We start from the raw sequence: 12,455 nt of genomic DNA, 5'->3' as shown, positions 1-12,455 counted from the left end.
AACCAACCTGAACTCCTAATTCTCTGTTGTCTTCAGATTAATATTGTCACTTTTGTTTTGCAACATGATCTTGCCCTCTGTTCAAAACCAGATTAACTGTTCTTTGTTTAACTTTGTGCAATTGTTATAATTGTGTGTGTGCATGGTATAGGTATTTGCATTTTATTTGGTCATGTAGTTTGCTACAACTTTTCTCCTTTCTATAGATGATAAATATTCTAAATCTTCAGAAGAGATTAAACTACTTAAAGAGGAAAAAGAAGAGCTAATGATCAAATTGGAGGTTTTAATGAAAACCAATGAAGAACTGACAGTGTCACAATCCAACTCTCATCAAAAGGTTAGTTTATTTGAACAACTTCACGATAAAGTTTCCTAATGTGTTTCACAATACAAATACTCAAAGGTTGAGGTGTGGCTATTTAGTCTTCTGTTTGGATGACCATGATGCATAAAGGTCATGTTGATATCACTTTTGGGGAGTGTTTAAAACTTTAGATCAGTTAATGAAGTATTTGATTTTTTTTTTAACAAAATCAAAAATGTGCATTTAGTTTTTTTTAGCAAAATTAAAATGCATAGACATTTTGAGCAAAGAGGATTTTCAGATTATTGAATCTGTGGTACTGGTTTGGCATCCAGATATTCTTCAGAGAGTGTCCTTGACCCAATCATCATCCGCTGCTTTATTAATGACCGTCCCTCCAACATCAAATCAGGCATGGGGATGTTCTCTGTGCAATGTTCAGCATCAGTCATGACTCCTCCAATACAGTATATGCCCAAAGGCAGCAAGACCTGGACAATATCAGGTTTGGGTTGGCAAATTCCAAGTAACACCTGTGCCAGGCAATGACTACCTTCAAAAAGAGAATGTAACCACCAGTGCTTAACATCAATGGCATTGCCATCACTGAACCCCTTACTGTCAACAGCCTTGAGGTTATCATTGACCAGAAATTTAACTGAGCTAGCCATGTAACTGCAGTGATTACAAGAGCAGGTCAGAGGCCATGAATCCTGCTATGAGTAACTCCCTTCCTGCCTCCCGAAAGGTCTGTCCACCAGACACAAATCAGGAATGCGATGAACTACTCCCACTTGCCTGGATGTGTGCAGCTTCAACAACAGTCAAGAAATGTGACACCATCCAGAAGAAGCAGCCTACTTAATTGGCATCACAACCACAAACACACTGACTGACAATAGCAGCAGTGTATTGTATTTGAGATGTACTGCAGAAATTCAACAAGGACCTTTCTGTAGTCCTTTCCAAACCTGTGATCCTTCCACCTAGAAGAACAAGGGCAGCAGATACACAGAAACACTACCACCTGAAAGATCCCCCTCCAATCCACTCACCATCCAGAAATATACTGTTGGTCCTTTAGGGTCGCGAGGACAAAATCCTGGAACCCCTTTTCTAAAGGAATTCTGAGTCTACCTACAGCAAATGGATTCAGTTCATGAAAGCATCTCACCACCTAAAGGACAGTTAGAGATGGGCAACAAGTACTTGCCCATCCAGCAATGTCCACATCCAATGAATGAATAGAAAAGAATGCTAGACTGCAATAATGGATGAGCGAATTAAAGCAACACAAGGCACTTCACAGAAGCATTATATAACAAAATAAGACACCAACCCATGAGATGTTGGGTCATTTTAAGGATTGACTTAAAGGATACAAGGTGGGGAGAGGGTGGGAATTCTTAACCGTAGAGCCAAGGCAACTGGAAACACAGCCACCAGTGGTAGAAGGATCAAAATTGGGGTAGGAGGTGCACCAAATGTCAGCATTGAAGTGTTTAGACTGGAGGGAACTAGAAATGGAGAAAGACCACTGGGAATTTTAGGACTAATAAGAAATTTTATGTCTGAATTTTGCTGGACTGGAATCCAATGTAAGTCATTTGGCACAAAACTGATAAGTGAACAAGACTCAGTGCAAGACAAATTGTGGGAGGCAAAGTTTTGACTGACCTCTGGTTTAGAGAGTGTAGTTGGGGAAGACTAACCAGGACTCCATTGAATCGGTAGATTGGGACTTAGTGCTCTTTATATTTAAGTGTAGGGACAGATGCTTTAAGGGGTGGTAAACTCTCCACATCCACCATCTAAAACCTTTTCAAATCAGTAATGAATTAGGTGCTTCTCTCTAGCACACTTCACTGGTGAGGCCCTTGATTAGATGAGAAGCTCCACTTCACCTGGAGCTGCTGGCCAATTTTGGGGGTGAAATGAGGTAACCACAGGGCAAAGATGAGGTGAGGGGAAGGGAAGGGCAGGGCATGAAGGTAACTATCAATCTGAGTGGGTCAAGTGGAGGCCTTGCCAAAACTTGGCAGACAGGTAGCCTTGGTTTCCCCTCCTCAGGCCACCTTGCTTACCAGGAAAGCAGATAATCGAGCCAGCAGCAGGTTGAGGCCCTTAAATGGCTGACAGTTTTATTTTTTTCAAGGGCTTTAGCAAATTAAGATTTTCATCCTTGGACATTTGTACCTAGAACTTGATAGCTGAGGTGGCAAGAAGGAGGCAAGTTTTTCAGCTGTGCCCGACTATTTATCCTTCCTGCCACTGCCAAAGAGGGAATAATTGGTTGCCTTTGAATTTTATGGGCTCAATGCTTGAAAGAGTTCCAGCTACAGGTTAACCAAGACTGGCAAAGTCGGGTATTGTTCTGAGGATGGCCATGGAGAAGGTATAAATATGTTTGGAAGTACAAACCTGGATATATTCCACAGAAGCTATTGGTAATTGTGTTTTGAATTTTGTATAAAGAGAATAGTTGATAGAGAAACAGTTACCTCTACAGATCCTATTAATTGGTTTAACTTATTATGAAAAACACATACAGTTCAATCTTCTGTGTTGCACGTTAGTACCCAAATGCTGTTTTCAACTGAAGCTTAGATTACATAAGTAATTGAACCAGTGTGTGCAGAAAAGATTTATACTGTAATTTTAAGTCATCCAGTTTGACCTTAAAATCAAAGTCTATAAAAATATACTTTTACTTAAATTAGAAGCAATTAGAAGTTGTATAAGTCGCTGCATAGGCATGTTTCCTGAATTTTAAACACAGGAGCTGTGCGATGCAAATTAAGATGTATAATATTACCATTGAGGTGGGCTGTTACATAAACAAGTGATAACTTCATGAAAAAGAGGAGTACCTATCCCAGATTAAATTTAAATGCTTTCAACAGGTACAAGCACTAACTAAAGAACTCCAAATGTTAGCCTCTCAACGTGATATTAAGAGTGAGAACCAAGAACTTGAGGTTCATGATTCCAATAAGCAAGACACAGAATTGCAAGAACAACTATTCAGCCAGCGTCTCCAACAACTCCAGGATGAGAAATCCACCTTAATGAAGGAGAAGGAAGATCTCCAGACCATTCTGGAAACTGTCAAAATAGAAAAGGATGCAATGAAGAGAGCCCTGCAAGGAAAAACTGAAATGGTGAGTTAATGTTTTTGAGTGCGCTGTATCACTCCCATTAGGGGGAGGCAATGGCCTAGTGGTATTATCACTGGACTGTTTATCCAGAGACCAGATAATCTGGGATCCAGGTTCGAATCCCACCACAGCAGATGGTGAATTTCAATTCAATAAAAAGTATGGAATTAAGAGTCTAATGATCATTGTCGATTGTTGTAAAAATCCATCTGGTTCACTAATGTCCTTTAGGGAAGGAAACTGCTATTCTTACCTAGTCTGGCCTACATGTGACTCTAGACCAACACTCAACTGCCCTCTGGGCAATTAGGGGTGGGTAATAAATGCTGGCCTATATAGCAACGACCTCATTCTGAATGAATTTTTTTAAAAAAAAGTGCAGTTTATTTTCTGGTTACAAATTGGCTAATGTTCCTGAGGGAATCTATAAATGCCTAACACCAGCACTAAATTATTTCTGTTGTCAAATGTTTTGAAAATGGAGTGTGAATTTGGATATGCATTTCGTGACCAGGAAGAAGAACCCTTGAATGCGACAATTATACCTGAAACAGATAGTCAAGGTTTTGAGAAAGAGGATTTAACTGAACAGCTGCTCCTACTTCAGAAGAATTGTGGGTCACTCAACAGTGAAAAGGAGGCACTGCATCAAGAACTGGCAGCTCTTAAAGCTGAGAGAGAGCAGTTGAAGTGTGATCTTCAAGATAATATTGAAATGGTAACTTAAAAGGTTTCTTTTGTACCATTCAGTTAATTACCATAGGCTTTTGCTTGGAATTTAATAATATCTGTTATCACAATTAGCTGCTGAACTTAATTTTGTATCTTCCACATTTTTTCTATCATTTGAAGTAAGTAAATGACCCATCCAGGGTACTTGGTAGAAAAGTTTTTTTTTAAATTACACTATTAAAATGCTTTATTGCATTTCCAACATTATAATGTCTCAATCTTCTGATAAGTTACATAATATAGCTCTGTCAAAACTGAGGACCAAATCTGATTTGCTGGGTAGTTTTCTAGAGTTTACCTGACAACTGAGAATTGATGTAGACTGAGAATATTGTATTTCTTGGGATATGCATTAGGTAATGGTCAGAATGACACTCTTTTAATGAGATATGAATTGTTTAGTCTCCATTTCATATGAAAGAGTTAACACCAAGAGAACAGTTTTGAAAAAATGATGTTTTGTTAAAATACAAGGAATGAGAAACGACATAACTTTACTGTTCTGAAAAAGCCCTGTCTTGTCGGTCTTCTACTTCTGTGGCTGTTCATGATAATGGAACTCAAATTATGACACAGCTGCTTTCTGTTAATGTAGCTGCGGGAGGGACATTTGCTAAAAAAAGCAAGCTCAGTCATTAAAAATAATATTTTTAAATCAAAACATGCTTTGTCCCAATTTTCATTAATCTGTAGGATTAAGATAAAAAAGCATTATATAGTAATTCAAATGCATGGGAACTCCATCGCATGAAGGGAGTGGAGAATGGAGATGTCAGGGAGAGGTAGCAACAAGGGCCCACTATTTCTCCTCGTTCCCATGTAACGTGGGTTCACAATGATAAAATCAGTAGTTTTAATTTTCTGTTCAAGTGCATTGACAGGAGAGGTGTGGTTATTAACTTCCCCTGTCTGCGTCCTTTTTGAAACAAGCTGTTGTCACGATACTATGGCTTTAAAAGTATTTTGTCCATTTTATTTATGAAGAAAAGTTGAGACAAAGATGAACAGTAGTCTCCTCGAAGCCATTAAACAGCTTGTGAGGCCATGGGGATTTTTTTCAAGTTGGAACAATGGAAGCATCTTGAATGGGTGGGGTCCAGCTCCTACAGAACCAGGAGTTTTAGTTGTCACTCTCTGCAGTTGCTGGGGTTTTGAAGCATATTCCTCTCTGTTACAGCCAAAACCTTGAGTTCTCTTCCTGCTGCTAGAATTGCATGTGAGACAATCTATTTTACTGAATCTGCCTTTGCCAAATGTGTGTTTATGGGATGTTACTATATTGGACCAGTTAATTAGTATCTTGTTGAGTTATTTGGTTCCTGTGCTTTGTTTTTTTTTGTGTAGTGTATAGAAAACCAGACAGAACTGAGAAGTCTACATGACCAGCTAAAATTGAATCAAAATGTGGAGATAAAATTGAAGAAGAGTCTGACTGAAATGGAGTACTTGTTAAGTGAAGAGAAGGAAAAGGTTGGACAAGTTTTTTGTGCACTTTTGGTTTTGCTACATTTACTTGAAAATATAAATTACACTTAAGAAAATTGACATTTTGAAGGTTTTTTTTCACTTGTCGGGCATAGGTGTGTCGCTGGCTTAGCCAGCATTTGTTGCCTGTCCCTAGTTGGCCTTGAGGAGATGGTGTTGAACCATTGCAGTCTGTGTCATCTGATCTGATCTTGTTTCTTTTTTGAGATCTTGTAATGACTAATGCAACTCAATATTTGCCAGTCATTTCAGAGAGCACTTCAGAGTTAACCACATTACCATGAGTCTGGAGCCTTACCTAAGCCAGACTGGGTAAGGATGGCAGATTTCCTTCCTTGAAGGACATTATTGAACCATTTGGGTTTTTCCAACAATCAGCAATGGTTTTGTTGTCATTAGCAAAACTATTTATTGAAGATAAGCTGAAGTAAGCCATTCACCTTCTCAAGCCTGCTCCGCCATTCACCTTCTCAAGCCTGCTCCACCATTCACTAAGATCATGACTCAACTGATTGTGACTCGCCTACTTTTCCCTCCCTACACCTCACCCAACAATCCTCGACTCCCTTTTCAACAAGAAAGCAATCTGTCTTAGCCTTGAAAATATTCAATAATCCAGTCTCCGTTTGTCTCTAGAATTCCATAGCTCTCAATAAACACTTGTCCTAATTTCAGTGCTAAATAGAGAGCCCTTACCCCGCCTTTAAACTGTCGCCTTGATCCAGATTGTCCCACAAGGAGAAACATGCTTTCAGCATCCACCCTCTCATGACCCATTACACCAATCCTACTCCCCAATCAGTTTTTCCTCCACTTGTTATGCTACACTTTTTGAGGCCACTCTGCTAATCTTGATCCACACCCTTCTCTGCCCTCCCACTTAATTTGCATTCATGAGAATTTACTACTTGCAGTAAGCCTTAGTTAAAGTTCCACCACTCCACCCCCCCTCCCCACTCTTAATTCCCACTTGGAACCAAATTTTCTTTTGTATCATCAGTAATTCACTAAGCATTTGTTCCATTCTGCTGAGGTCTCCTCACACTGATCATGCTCCTTACTGACTGCAGTGAATGCCTCCCCTTTTCGAAACAAGGTCTGTTCAGAAAAACATGTTCAGCCACAATAATCAACACCTCTTGAATTCTAGCAGGGTCAGGCAACTATCTTCTTAATTTTTAGATTTAAGATTTTTAGATTTTTTTAAAAAAGTTGTGTTTTACTTAAAAAGCTACTGTCCTAATTTGATGTTAACTCTTAAAGTTGAACTTGAAAAGGGTATTAGCTGAATTTCCACTTTGAACAACATTTCCAATAGTATAGTTAGTGTCTCACTCTGTGGTTTCGTGCACACTGATTTGCTCTTTACATTTGCACCAGTTCCCAAAATCCAAACAGGATCTTGTTTGATTTATATCTCAGAGGCTTTGTACAGCTGAAGCAGCACTTGCCTACTTTTATACACTCGTAATCACTTATGTCTGCAAACCTGCATTTTGTGATTCACGAGTGAGGACAACCAGTTTTTCTCTACAAAAATAGAGTACCACATGAGTATTCTTTAGTCCAAGGACAACTTCACATTTTTGCCATGTAATAGTCATTCTGTCATATTTTTAACCTATCTAAACTCCTTTTACACCCTGTGTATCATCTTGACAGCTTGTTGTACTACCTAATGTTTGTACCATCTGCAAATTTTAGCCTGCTTGCATTTGAGTCCTTCATCCAATTGATTTAAAATAGTTTGTAAATAATTGAGGCCCTAGCACTGATTTTTCTTGTAGTACAGTAGTTACAGCTTGTCAATTTGAAAATGACTGTTTCCTGTACCAATCCTCTATTCGTGTTAATGCTACAGCCAACATATTGACCACTTATTTTATGAAGTAACCTTTGGTGTGGCACCCTGTCAAAAGGATTCACATGTGTAGGTTCCCCTTTGTCCACCTTGCTTGTTACTTCCTCAAAGAACTGAAATAAATTAGGAACACCACTATTTTCCTTTTATAAAACCACATTGACTATCCTTAATATTATTATTTTCTGAATGTTCTACTATTAACTCCTTCATAATGATATCTGGAATTTCCCAATTACAGATTTTAGTCAAACTGTCCTGTAATTTCCTCCTTTCTTTTATCTTCCTTTGTTGAATCCAAGTGTCACATGCAATTTCCAGTTAGCTAGGACTCCAGGAATCTATGGAATTCGGTGCATCTATTATCTCGGCTGCCATTTTTGTTTAATAATACAGGACATATCAGACTTGTTTCCAATGTGTTACTTCCTGCTTTGTATCTCTTGATTTTCTTTTATTACTGGGATGTTTTTGATCATCTTGCACTTCTGCAGTTTCCTCCTCATTATTGATTTCCCCAGTACTGTATTCTGATTGCAGCTGATTTGTAATTCTCGGCAAGTCTGATCCCAGAGTGAAATCTGGCCTGATGGACCATGAGTTTAATTATTGCAGCTGATTACCATGGCTAGTCACAAAAACATATTCATACAGGCTGTAAAATGCACTTTAATAACTGAACATCAGTTTATTACAAAATTAAATGTAAAGGTCAGTTTCAAAAGATCTCAAAACAAACAGCAAAGTAGTATTTCAACCTGTATCCTAGCACTATCCTTTTTTAAAAAAATTGGATCCCTGGGAAACATCCCTCCCATCTCAGCTCTTTAGTTTCTGACTTAACTGATGTTTCTGCTCCCTGATCTGTTGAAACAGTTTTAAGACTTTTTCGAAGATTGCAGAATGACGCCGCCAAGGTGGGTTCAATTTCCACACCGGGAGAAAGTGAGGACTGCAGATGCTGGAGAGTCAGAGTCAAAGTGTGGCACTGGATAAGCAGAATAGGTCAGGCAGCATCCGAGGAGCAGGACAGTCGACATTTTGGGCGTAAATCCTTCATCGGGAAGGGGAAACTGAGATAAATAGTAGAGTGTGTGTGGCACTGGGGCGGGAGATAGCTGGGAAGGCGCTGGGTAGATGCAGGTAGGGATGATTGTGATAGATCGGTGGGGAGGATGGAGCAGATAAATGGGAAGGAAGATGGATAGGTCTGAGGGTGGTGCCAAGTTGGAGGGTTGGATCTGAGTTGAAGTAGGGGGAGATTTGGAAACTAGTGAAGTCGATGATGATGTCGTGTGGTTGGTCACCATAAAGATCTCCCTTCTCAACTCTACCTTTGCCTGAGAAGTTGTAACCTTCAGATTAAAACACCCCAGTCATCTCTCTCTAACCAGAGAGAAGCTGTATTCTCTGTTAGGACTATGGCAACTTGACCTTTAATGGACCATTCAAGAATACAAATTCAAGGGGTTAATCAATATTCCTACTGCATGAGAGGTGTGCTGTTACATAAACAATTAGTAACTTCATGAAAAAGAGGGATACCTATCCCAGATTAAATTTAAATGTTTTCAATAGGTACAAGCACTAACTAAAGAACTCCAAATGTTAGCCTTAAAATCAAAGTCTATAAAAATATACTTTTACTTAAATTAGAAGCAATTAGAAGTTGTATAAGTCGCTGCATAGGCATGTTTCCTGAATTTTAAACACAGGAGCTGTGCGATGCAAATTAAGATGTATAATATTACCATTGAGGTGGGCTGTTACATAAACAAGTGATAACTTCATGAAAAAGAGGAGTACCTATCCCAGATTAAATTTAAATGCTTTCAACAGGTACAAGCACTAACTAAAGAACTCCAAATGTTAGCCTCTCAACGTGATATTAAGAGTGAGAACCAAGAACTTGAGGTTCATGATTCCAGTAAGCAAGACACAGAATTGCAAGAACAACTATTCAGCCAGCGTCTCCAACAACTCCAGGATGAGAAATCCACCTTAATGAAGGAGAAGGAAGATCTCCAGACCATTCTGGAAACTGTCAAAATAGAAAAGGATGCAATGAAGAGAGCCCTGCAAGGAAAAACTGAAATGGTGAGTTAATGTTTTTAAGAGCTTGAAATAAATATGGTTGACCAGATTTTGCTGAGAAAGTAAAATCATCTGAATTTTGCCAGCACAAGAGTACAAATTGACCAGCCTGTACAGAAATATAACATTTGCTTTGTACAGTACTGCCCTATGAATATATCTAAAAATACATTCTTAAATTATGCTCTTAATAGTGCATAAATTTGTAATTTTTAAACGTATTAGATACAAGAGGGAAGCGAGAAACTGCACTGTATGATACCTCAACATGATGTACTGCCTGCTGAGAGTAAAGAACTTAGAGATCAGGTTTCCAAAGAGTCAAGTGCAGACATACAAGAAGAGAAACTCAACTGGCAGCTCCAACAACTGAAGGATGAAAATTCTTCAGTAATAAAGGAGAAGGATGATCTCCAGGTGATGCTGGAGAATGTCATTGTACAGAGGGACGAAATGGAGAGTGCACTACAAGAAAAATCTGAGAGGGTCAGTTTATTCATTTTCAATATCCGAAATTATTAAATTGTAATACTAATCCAATGACCGTGTATTTTTGTATGCTCAGCTTTTTAAATGCAGGTTTTTATTTTTGTAGAACATCTATTGTGAACAGTGTAACCTCATGATATGTGGAGGAAAATCTTGAGGTATGCATCTTTGTAATGTAGTCTGTAATTGATGTTTCTACCAGATGCAGGAACAAACTGAAGATCTGCAACGTGTCATGTCTCAACGTGATATGTTGCTTGGTGAAATTGAAGAACTGAAAGCTTCTATTTCAAAAGAACAAGGAGCAAAAATTGAGAATGAATTCAATCAAAGGCTCCAGCAAATTGAGGCTGAGTATTCATTGATCCTAAAGGAAAAGGTTAATCTCCAGGAGACAGTACAGTGTGTCAAAGAAGAACGAAATGAAATGAAGAGCACACTACAGGAAATTACAGAGAAAGTGAGTTATTAATTATTCAAGTGACAAATATGCTATTTATTATGAAAGGCTTCTTGAATGTTCTATGAATTTTAGTCATGTTAGTATTCAAAATCTTCTAGTGTATTGTCTAACTTCCTGAAAATATACAGACACTTAGAAATGTATGCATCTGTCAACACAGCTCTGTCTGTAATTGATAATGTTTCTATTAGATACAAAAACAAACTGAGGAACTCCACCATGTAGTATCTCAGCGAGATGTGCTGTTTGGTGTAATTCAAGAGCTGAGAGCTTCTATTTCCAAAGAACAGAAAGCTGAAATTCAGGAGAAGGAATTCAGCGAGAGGCTTCAGCAACTCAAAAATGAAAAAGCAGCCATTGCAAAGCAGAATGATGATCTTCAAGCAATGCTGGAGAGTATTAAGTTGCAAAGGGATGAAATTAAGAACACCCTACAAGAAAATACTGAAAAGGTGAGTTCATTTTTATTAAAATAACTTTGGATAAATATAATGGGTTGAGATTTTTCTGAAAAGATAATGTCATCTGCTGGGTGCACTGCTTTTTGTCATTTATATGAGGGATCTGGATCTGAACATAGGTATAGTCAGTAAGTTTGCAGGTGATAACAAAATTGGAGGCGTAATGGACAGCGGAAAAAGATTACCTCAGTAAAACGGAATCTTGATCAGAGGGACAGTGGGCTAAGGAGTGGCAGATGGAGTTTAATTTAGATAAATGTGAGGTGCTGCATTTTGGAAAGTCAAATCTGGGCTGGACTTATACACTTAATGGTAAGATCCTGGGGAGTGTTGCTGATCAAAGAGACCTTGGAGTGCAGGTTTAGTTCCGTGAAAGTGGAGTCTCGGAGATAGGATATTGAAGAAGGTGTTGGGTATACTTTCCTTCAGAGCATTGACTATAGGAGTTGGGAGGTCATGTTGCAACTGTACACGACATTGGTTAGGCCGTTTTTGGAATATTGTGTGCAATTCTGGTGTCCCTCCTACAGAAAAGAATTAAAAGGATGTTAACAAGTTTGGAGGATTTGAGCTATAGAGCGAGCCTGAATAGGCTGGGGCTGTTTTCCCTGGAGCATCAGAGTCTGAGGGGTGACCTTATAGAGGTTAACAAAATTATAAGGGGCATGGAGAAGGTAAATAGACAAGGTATTTTCCCTTGATTGGGGGTAAGTCCAGAGCTAGAGGGCATAGATTTAGGGTGAGAGGGGAAAAATTTAAAAGGGACTTTAGGGGCAACTGTTTCACACAAAGGATAGTCCACTGTATGGAATGATCTGCCAGAGGCAGTGGTGGAGGCTGGTACAATTGTAATGTTTAAAAGGCATCTGGATGGGCAAGTGAATAGGAAGGGTTTAGAGGGATATAGGTTAAATGCTAGCAAATGGCACTAGAATAATTTAAGATATCTGTTGGCATGAACGAGTTGGACCGAAGGGTCTGTTTCTGTGCTGTACACTTCTGATTCTATCTGAATGGCATATGTGACTATTAATGAACAAATTAATTTGTAACCCTCAGTGAGTAGGAGATGATCTATGAATAGCAAATCACCAGAAGTCAGTGTCTCATATAATGTATCTTCACCTTTTGCTTTTGATTTATGACAATTTGCAATTAATCTTCCTGTGATTTTCATTGAGTTGCAGCAATTGCACTTTAGTTCCCTATTCTTCCAGTAATTAGCAGAACAAGACTCTTTTATAGATTATTATTGTTATTGGATGTCTCCTTGCTCAGAAAATGAGCCTTCACTTTGTCCAATTAATTCAGTTAATCATTGGATTTAAAATATTTATATTATTTTGTTTTCTTTGTTTTTTTGTTTTACATTGATCCATTCTTTTCTCTTGATTTAAACCCAATT

At 38.5% G+C, this 12,455-nt stretch overlaps 1 protein-coding gene across 3 annotated transcripts in view; it reads left to right on the top strand.

The window, feature by feature from the left end:
* The window catches only part of cenpe (centromere protein E), a 116,010-nt gene that overhangs the window by 60,883 nt on the left and 42,672 nt on the right, over window positions 1–12,455 (top strand). For 2 of the 3 annotated variants that reach the window (XM_087994949.1, XM_087994945.1), the window contains 8 exons: window positions 207–340; window positions 3,211–3,468; window positions 3,980–4,183; window positions 5,542–5,667; window positions 9,383–9,640; window positions 9,863–10,123; window positions 10,329–10,586; window positions 10,781–11,041. In XM_087994949.1, the coding sequence (XP_087851075.1) occupies window positions 207–340; window positions 3,211–3,468; window positions 3,980–4,183; window positions 5,542–5,667; window positions 9,383–9,640; window positions 9,863–10,123; window positions 10,329–10,586; window positions 10,781–11,041 (1,760 nt within the window). The remainder of the gene's footprint in view (window positions 1–206; window positions 341–3,210; window positions 3,469–3,979; window positions 4,184–5,541; window positions 5,668–9,382; window positions 9,641–9,862; window positions 10,124–10,328; window positions 10,587–10,780; window positions 11,042–12,455) is intronic. The other variant, XM_087994952.1, reaches the window with a different exon arrangement.

The sequence above is a fragment of the Chiloscyllium plagiosum genome, unplaced genomic scaffold (genome assembly GCF_037043375.1).
Source record: "Chiloscyllium plagiosum isolate Xiang-an unplaced genomic scaffold, Cpla_swu_hap1 HiC_scaffold_2, whole genome shotgun sequence".
Lineage (NCBI taxonomy): Eukaryota > Metazoa > Chordata > Chondrichthyes > Orectolobiformes > Hemiscylliidae > Chiloscyllium > Chiloscyllium plagiosum.
The sequence above is the reverse complement of the archived record's forward strand: the minus strand, read 5'-3'. Positions and strand labels throughout refer to the sequence as shown.